Consider the following 9,883-nt stretch of genomic DNA (forward strand, 5'->3'; position numbering starts at 1 on the left):
AAAGCTTCCAAGCCTTTGATGCCATAAATATAATCATGATAATGGCATACCGGTGGCATACCCATATAACATGTTCATACATGTACATCAAACTACACTTCTCATGTTTAAAGACGGGGGAATAATATCGCCATTTATCGTTTTCAGAAGTTCATTCATGCCGCTTGTTTTTATCTAAATTCGCACTTAACCTATTTACCAGTCTAATCCCGATTAGGACGGTAACAATGGCATTTTGAAGATGTGAGAGCTATGATAAAACAAATGCAATCTCGAGGAGGCAAAGAGCGAGTGCAGAAAAAAAGAAGATGATGACAACTAATTCACTGATGATTTCGAGGGAAGATCTTGACCATAATTCCTTGTTTTATATATGTCTTTATACTGTATCACATATTTTGAGGATTAAAAGGGGATTCTATCATGTGCTACATTTTGACTTGATTAAAGTCTTAATTGCATTGATGATGGTAAAAACGAGAATTTAGGTAATAAATATTTTTATTTCATAATCATGAAAAAGTTATGTCCAGTCGGGTATTTGAACTGTGAAAAGTAGGGTAACGTTATTCCTCAGATGAATGATTTCCGCTGTTTCAACGTATTCTTTTGTGGATTCTTTTTTATCCAGGTTTTATACACCTGAACAATAAGAAAAATGGCGGTATTTAATCTGAACCAGGTTGATATCTTCATCTCACTCGTTTTGATGACGTCATGCTGCACGACATCCCATGACATGGATCTGAATTCTACCTCAGATATCGACACGATGACGACGTCACTCTCGTACTTCAATGAAACCGTGGTTGAAATCGACGTCGAGATAGAAGCTACAGCAGCCTTCACCTGGTACCCACTGAATTGGACTTGGTGGTTGATTATACAAACTGTCCTTGCCATTCTTGGGATCCTAGGGAACGGCATTGTGGTGGTTATCGTCTACCAACGATACAATTCGATGCGATCTACCGACATCATGATCGGTGCCCTCGCCATCAGCGACCTCCTGACATCCGTCTTCGTGTTCCCGATTCCCTGGGCGAAGACTATCCCAAACACGATCCTTGGGCACCTTTATTGTAAGCTTGTGTACCCTTCGTATTTCCTCTGGTTCTGTATCACCGCAGCCACTTACATCCTGTTAGGAATCTGCATCGAGCGTTACGTGGCCATCGTCTATCCTCTCTTCTTCAACCGAGTCAGCAGTAAACGGAGGACCACCATCTTTGTCCTGGGTCTGTGGCTCTTAAGCTTCCTCGAGGTCATGTACACATTCTTCATCTATATCTACGACGAAAACATCGGATACTGCGTCTCAACCATCAAGACCGACATAGGTCGCGTTATCTTAGCGTACTTCGCCATCACGATCCGACTGTTCTTACCCGTGGCGATCATGCTGATCACACAGATCCTAATAGCTCGGTCGCTTCACATCCAGGGCAAACGCTTCCAGGAAATGGTCAACAACGGAAAGGGTGAGCCATCGAAGCAGACCTACCACATCGTCGCTCGAAACCGTATCGTCAAGATGATGTTGATAGTTGTGCTGGTGTACGTGGTGACTTGGTGCCCCAACCAAATCGTCTACCTCTGCTTCAACCTGGGTTACATCACCCCGACCTACAGAGGAAGTGCCCTGCATCGGATTCTGACCATGATAGGGTTCCTGAACTCCTGCATCAATCCTTTCATTTATGCTGCAAGAAACCCTGCCTTCAGGTCGGCCGTACTGAAACTCTTCCTGTGCTCGAAACCACAGGACAAAGCCGTCTTTAGTGCAATAGGAAGCGACACGAGGGAAACCAGAGCCAATCCCTCTACGTCAGTACCAGACGCATAATGAGTAACCACCCTCATTATGATCTCATACCTTAGAACTTGGTCCCGTCTTACAAAGAGTTGCGATTGATTCGATCAACCTCAACTACATGGAAATACATCACTTTGGGTTTTGATCTCACTCCATTGGAAATTATTATACGATAGCTCGACTTTGGCAAAATGTGCCAATTCAGGTACCGGTTGCAAAAAGAGTTGCAATTGAACAACCAAACTCCCGAAAATCAAACCTTTGTGTTATGTGTTACTTTAAGATTGACCAGAGTGAATTTTGGTTAATGCTTCTCACATGCCAAAAGAGTGTTTATGAGATCCTGAAAATAATTTTATGGCATCAAAATGATATAAAATTAAAAAAAATACTTTAAAATCTGAAATTATTAACCGTGCTCGATCAAGCTGTGTGGACTTTGGTAAAACGCAGAGTATATAACACCACGAATATATATCACTATGGGAAAGGTTTTGGGCTGAAATGATTCTACAAGTAAGTTTTATCTCTGGCAGAGGGGTGGGTATGCGTTATCATTTTTCTGAACGTTTGTAATATAAATGCAAAAAAAATATATCAATTAAAAAACACGTGGATTATCATTATAAACCAACGAAAAGGTGTCTTTTATCTACTTTAAACCCTTTCACACGAAAAAGGGAATAAATCAGGAATATGTGGGAGCCATTTCAGCTTCCTACACGACAAGCCTCCTATGAAATGGCTTGTTTTTTAACTAAAATGTCATAATTATGCGCGGCATTTCGCAAAATGTCACATTTTATGATTTGAGGTAGGAAATTAACGACCTTTATGCACATTCCTGAATGAAATATTTTGCTGAAGAATTCTTCAAAGTGTTGTCTTTAAATTGGGCATGACAAAATTAAAAAAATCTGAAATTGCCCAAAATGACTTATGGCGCACTTTTGTTTCGCCCCGGTCCACTGTGCGTCGTATGGGCACTGCATTAAATTTGCACGTGAAAAGCGGTACGACGTTTTGACTGATCGCGCGCATTGAAATCGCGGTCAGCATTGGCCAGTCAATACGTCGTATCGCGCTTTCCTGGCGTTTTTGTACAGGGAAAATCTAAGTCGCTCAAACCGAAATTACAAGCATGTAGCTCTTTTGCCATGCTTTCTCGGATCCTTACTTTTGAGTAAAAATAAAGATACCAATGTCAAGCAATTTTCTTGGTCTTTCCAACCATGTATTTTTCAAGCAAAAATATGTTGTAAGGCTAGGGAACTAAGTGTAAAAATTATGGTAAACTTTGAATTCGATTTTCTCTGAAATGGGTTTGCACCGTCGTACGAGTGATACGACGGTTCGAATGACCGCCAACGACACAGTTGCAATTGATTCGACCAACCTCAACGATATATATGGAAATCCATCATTTTTGGTTATGATCTCAATGCTTTCTTATGCTCCAAATAATCACCTATAAACATTTCATGGTCAAAATCATTTACCACAAGAAAGGATCACCAGTGGTTCTTAAAGTCGATGTTAAACTTACAATCAGCTTTATGAAACGGCCCTCTGAAAGCGTAGAATTCTAGGCACTTTGGGGTTTCAACTTCTCATCAGATTAGGCCCCACTATAATGTGTGCAGAAGCTGACATTTCTTTACAAGGGGCAGATCCATCTTTCGTAATAGGGGAAGGGGGTGGAAAGAAAAAATGTCATCTATGTGATTCCCGATGGGATATTCTAAGCACTTTGTGTACCGTGAACATGATGGGTGTCTATTGAAACAATAAATAGATACCCATCATTTTTTAGCTCATGCTCCGCATTAGCTAAAACAAATGTGATACTCTTACCTAAAATGTGGACATCCGAGTAAGGGGAGTAAACATATTTTTGGATAATCAGGAACAGGATGAGTATCTAACCAAAAAAAAGTATGCGAGCGCGAGCATTAAATTTTTGGAAAATCGACTCCAAGTGGGTCATTTTAAGCACTGATTTAATCATGAAAAGAATCGATCGTCACCTTGATAGACAATGATGCGAACGCGAAGAGCGAGATGATTTTCTATTATATTCTGATCTAAAATTTGGGCTTTCTGAGTACTTTTGGTAATCATGAAGAGGATGGCATCTAACTATGCATTTGATGCGAGCGGGAGCGCCAAACCCATGTGAAACATGAATTTTGCGCCTCCCAGTCAATCATAAAGCGCCCGAGAGGTTGAATATGTATTTGGCGCCCCCTCCCTAGGTTGAACATGAATTTTGAGCCCCAGGACAAACATCAAATTGGCGCCCTAAAGGTCGAATATGACTGGCGCCCCCTCCCTAGGTCTAACATGAATTTGGCGCCTCAGGGCAAACATAACATTGGTGCTCCTATGTGGAACATCAATTCGGCGCCCCTAAGTAAAACATCAATTCGGCACCCCTATATCGAACATCATTTCGGCGCCCTTAGGTAGAACATCAATTCCGCGCCCCCTACGTTGAAGATCAATTAGGCGCCTCCCTTTTCAGTCTAATCACCCCCCCCCCCCCCTCCCTATATGCGCATGTATATTTATCAAACGCACCCTTGCCTTGACTGATTTTTTTTTTTCGTTGACAGTCAAACACTTTTAATATATTGAATAACACAATCTATGAAGTATAACTCCCAATTATACCTTTGTATTTACCAGACTGAGTACAACCTTTTCCAAAGAATAATGTTTTGCCGGATTCGCTCAGCGCTGAGGATGAATATTGTCGCGAGTAATAAATAAAAATAGTAGTAGTAGTCAAATCATTTATTTCCACAATAATATAAAAACATTGCAAATATGTACAAAATAGGTAACAAACAAACATAATTGAAAAAAAGGAAAGTGAACCGAGTTGTTTAAAAGTAATACAAAGAAATGTACATTACTGTGGGGGAGCCAAAGAAGACAAGATAAGTCTTAAAATCAGGCACCCAACATGAAATAAACAGATAAGTGCTATTAAAATAGACATTTCTTAACAATTTGTAGCATGTGAATATGGCTCTCATTCATAACTTTCAAGATAATAGTTAAGAAAAATCAACACATTCATAAAACGAAATCAAAGAATTTAGAATAATAACTTAGATAATGACATAAACAATACAAAAAAAAAGAAAGGATAAGTTTGATTTTAAGCTCTACTGTTATTTTTAAATTTGTATCAATCAGGTACTTTTTGAAATTACGTTTAAAGGAATGGAGTGATACTGAGTTTTTTATTTCTTTTGGTAAGGAACTCCACAGTTTAGGGCCAGTGAATAAAAGAGTGGATTTAGCATATGATGTTCGAACCTTTGGAAAATGAAAGTCATTGGCAGAACGGGTTTCATAAGAATGTAAATCTAGATTAAGGGGAAATAAATCAGAGATATGAGGAGGGTGTAGACGATGTTTGCATTTATACATAAAAATTCCGATTTGTAAATTCTTGATATCATACACAGTTAATAGTTTGAGTTTATGAAATAATGGAGCAGAGTGGGAATAATATGAAGAATTGAAAATAAGGCGAACCGCTCTTTTCTGCAATTTGAATAGTAGTAGTAGTAGTAGTAGTAGAAGTAGTAGTAGTAGTAGTAGTAGTAGTAGTAGTAGTAGTAGTAGTAGTAGTAATGATAATAATAATAATAATGAGGTCATATATTATCCAGAGTAGCCAATGTAGGCCCTGCTTTATATGACATTTAACGTTTTTATTATCCCGGCTTTAGCGAGTGGAAAAATATAGACATGTGGACTGTTTTGAGAGGCATGGTTGTTTCTAGAGGCTCAAGGGGACTGCAATGCGACTATGTCCGATGGCTTTGCCCTTGGGCATGGTCTGGCCGGTGTAGTATCCGCGAGCCGAAAGAAACAACCATGTCTCGAATATAAAAGAAGTCTCTATATGTTTCATGAAACGAATTAAACGTTAGATGTCGTCTAGGTCTAGGCTAGATCGTAAATAAGTTAAGCTTAAAAGTATATAAGCCCTCCTAGCCCAGGCTAACGTTAGGCCCAACTTGTTGTTAGGCCCCAACTCGGCCCCGACGTGTCGTTCGGTCTCGAAGTAGAATGTCAAAGCAGTCCATAATATACCAGTTGGCCTAGATATTTTAGGAACCAAATTAGGGTCTGAAATAGATCTACATTCTACAGTAGATTCTAAGCATAATTCTTTAATCTCTAATAGAGTCTAAGTACTTTAGATCTAACGTTATATCTCTAACGTTAGATCTAGGGCCTATGTCAGATCTAAGATTAAACGGAACATTAGGTCTAGTTAGCTCTATCATTCTAGATCTACATGTAGAGTCTACTCTAACTTCTGAACTAACGTAGGCCTAATAGATCATTACTTTAATTAGAGTTTTAGACCTTACGCACCGACCTAACTTAACGTTGTAGTTTGTCATACGGTACCTACCTGGCTAGTATAACTTAGTTAGAAAGTGCAATAATGACCGGCTTATCTTTTCAGCCGACTCACCTTTTGCGAGCATGCATTGCAATGCTCGTCGTTCAGGGGCGGGTCAGGGGGCAATAGTCTATAACTGTAGACCCACATCTGCAGTGTGTGTATCACAGCTGATTCAAAGAGTCTGCATAGCAGACTAGGTCTACTGGAGCTGCAATGGGTCGCTTCGCTCGCCCTTTCAGGCTGGTTTGCTTCGCAAACCAGCTGCAGATCCCACTTCACGAGCCATTCAGAGTCTGCATAGCAGACTAGGGGGCAATGGGCAGAAATCTTGTTAACTATACCCGTTGCCCTTGGTAACCACCTTAGTTTGTTGTTTTGCACGCATGGTCGTTTACATGACCTCAGTTTTTACCAATCAGAGGAACGGATTATTCGAAATTCTTAAAGTAAGGCTTATAATAGTTTTGTGTAAACCGCTCTTTAAGAACGTCGAATAAGGCCTATGCCTTATAATGGATAATTCGTTTTTCTGTTCTAATCAAGGAGAAGCGAACACGGAAATCAGCAAAGTGGTTCGGTTTTTGAAAACACAAACCGGAAAAACAAAATTGAAATCAGAAATACTTTTGGGCTTTTTCTGATTTCTCATTCTAAATTTGTGTTTTTATATATCAAAGAGCAAATCACAACACGCTTTCCGCTCCGTGGTTCGGTTTTCAGACAATCGCTCTCCGATTTCTGATTTGATTTTTTTAATCAATATTAAAGAACGCCATCTACGTCAACAAAACGTTTAAAGCGCCATATTTCATAATTGTGTTGATAGAATTCAACATAAACCACCGTTCTGGCATATATACTGGCATGCTATGGGTGTCGATCTGTATTCATGGTTGGGGGCTGTTTTGTTCTCTTGTGAGGGATCTTTTTTTATATATTTTCTAAATTTTTGATAGCTTTTATTTTATAATTTTTTTTTAATTTGGGCGGAGGTCAGTGGCGCATTGAGACTAAGGTTTTCTGGACAAGACATGACATAAAGGGCTAAATTAATTTCAAAATGCTGTGAGCGAGGGAATTGCCCGACCCCCAAACAGCCTTTTAAATATATAAATTAAATTTTTGCAACTTTTTTCGATATATAAGTTTTAAACATGATGACAAAATCCTTCATAACAAATTAATTTATATATTTAAAAAGCTATTTTTGCTCGCTCGCTCGCTCGCTTCCCACACTCAATTAATTTAACATTTATTTTGCCTTTTTGTCATGTCTTACTGCGAAATCTTTAGTCTCATTACGCCACTGACCTCCGACCAAACTAATGAAAAGTTATTAAAAAAAAAAAAAAGATCCCTACTAGAGAATGACTTTATTTAATCATGAGATGAGTCATTATTTACATAATCATTTCTCGTCCAGTATAGGTTGTTAGGCACGACAAACTTTTTTTATTGAATTTGATAATATACATAAGATCCCCTGTATAAATGTATGAAGAGTATACTCTGCTATCTCCTACTAACACAATGCAAACATGTAATCACTTTGTAAATATGCTCCAAACATTCTAACATTTTCATTGTTATGTTCACACTGTGTCACATTATGAGTGGTATTCTGATATAGTGAGGAAATACAATGAATTTTTACGAATTAGTTGGTACATTATATATATATATATATATATATATATATATATATATATATATATATATATATATATATATATATATTGTAAAGAAATGGATGAAGAGAACAATGGTAGGCGTAGCTTAAATCAAGGTTCCCCAGAGCTATATATATATATATATATTCCCCAGAATATATATATATATATATATATTCTTCATATTCTAATAATTATCGTGGAATGTGCATATCCATTAACCTTATTTTTAAATGTTATTTACCATGTAATGACTAATCAGGAGACGAGGCATTTGACAAATAAACAAAGACACATGAGAAAAAAAATATATCCATACTTTAAGAATATATGTTAAAGGATATGCACACTACACGATAACTATTAGAATATGAAAAAATAACACATATGTGCATTATACTGTAGAAAGATATGTCTATTATTCGGGGATGGCGCACATACATGAAAATAATATAGACCTAGAGCACTAGAGCCCTCTGGTACGATATCATTATCAGGTCCTTCGGAGAGAACCTTAAGCCGTCGGTTCCCTGGTTGTATACCAACAACCAACCGATCGTGTTTTCTTTTATTTTGATTTGATTTTATTCATTTTCCGTTCACAAAGCACAACAAAATCAAAGTAACAATACATAGTCAAATTTAAAGTACAATATCAATCGGAATAATGCACAAGAATTAGAAGGTATAAACAATGAGAACAAATGTGAACCAAAGTAACTTTGACTAATAACTATATAAAACAGAACGGAGGGGCTTGCCAAGAAAAGCAAATCTTGTATGGGAGGCAAGCCCCTGTAACTTAATTTCAATACGTAGAGGCAATATTACAAAACTATAGTATAAAAGAGTGACGGAAGACAGTTTAAAAGGAGGCTATACAAAATATCGAAGGTAACAACGAAAGAGTGACACAAATTAGAATAAATGATAATAGTAATAACAGGGAAAAAATAATATGGTTACAACAATTGTGATAATGAGGGAGAAACAGAGAGGCAAATGAAGGGAGAGGGGAGGGGTGTAGATACAATTGGTGGTGCAAAGTGGAGCATGGCAGGTGCGTGAACAGGTCGGTAGGCAAGTTGTATCCTCGGAGATTTTTTTTTTTTTAAGTTTTTAAGTAGTTTTTGTTGTAGTTTTAGTTATATGGTAGATTGACTTGTTTGTGTAAAGTATTGGCAAATAAGCATCTTTTTAAGGTTATGTTTAAAAATAGTTATGCTTGGGGATAGCTTAAAGTCGTTTGGCAAGGAATTCCAATATACGGGACCAGAAAAGACAAAATAATTTTTTGCAAGTAAAGTTCAGGTTGGAGGTAGGTGATAAGAGTTTCGGTGTCTTGTAGGATAATCGTGTACAGAGGAGTTTTTGCATAACATAATTGAAAAAATTGCGCGGAGATCATCTTTATTTAGTTTGTACATAAATTTGTAAATAAATCTGAAATGTGTATGAAATATTATCCTAAGTGTTTTTTCTGTAACAAAAGTATCCTATGTAATTCTGTTTGAATTGCACAACCCCATGCCAAAATACCGTAATTAATGTACGGTAATATTAAGGTGAGATTTAGTGTAAGTAGTGTACGAGATGGAAGAAAAAAATTGAGCTTGTTGATAATTCCAATATTTCTTGAAATTGTTTTTGCATATATTGTCGATGTGTGGTTTCCATGATAATTTATTATTAATAAGTACACCCGAAATTTTTGTTACATAACATTTCCAAGAGAGTGTTATAAAAAATGAGATTGTCGGGCAAACTATTTATTATATTACTAAATAACATGTAATTGGTCTTTTGTAGGTTAAGTGATTTATTTGCCTTGGTCCATTCAGTCACATGCATGAGTTCAGAGTTAACAATCCTAATAAGTTGGTTTACGTTATCATGAGAAAAGAAAATGTTGGAATCATCAGCAAAGAGTATGAATGAAAGAAAATTTGAAGTTTTGTGGAT

At 37.2% G+C, this 9,883-nt stretch overlaps 1 protein-coding gene across 1 annotated transcript; it reads left to right on the forward strand.

The window, feature by feature from the left end:
- The first annotated feature begins 658 nt into the window (after positions 1–658).
- LOC129276832 (allatostatin-A receptor-like) lies at positions 659–1,846 on the forward strand. The gene has a single exon (XM_054913236.2). It carries the CDS (start codon positions 659–661, stop codon positions 1,844–1,846), a length of 1,188 nt encoding a protein of 395 aa, XP_054769211.2.
- The last annotated feature ends 8,037 nt before the right edge of the window (positions 1,847–9,883 follow it).

Source organism: Lytechinus pictus, chromosome 14 (assembly GCF_037042905.1).
Source record: "Lytechinus pictus isolate F3 Inbred chromosome 14, Lp3.0, whole genome shotgun sequence".
Lineage (NCBI taxonomy): Eukaryota > Metazoa > Echinodermata > Echinoidea > Temnopleuroida > Toxopneustidae > Lytechinus > Lytechinus pictus.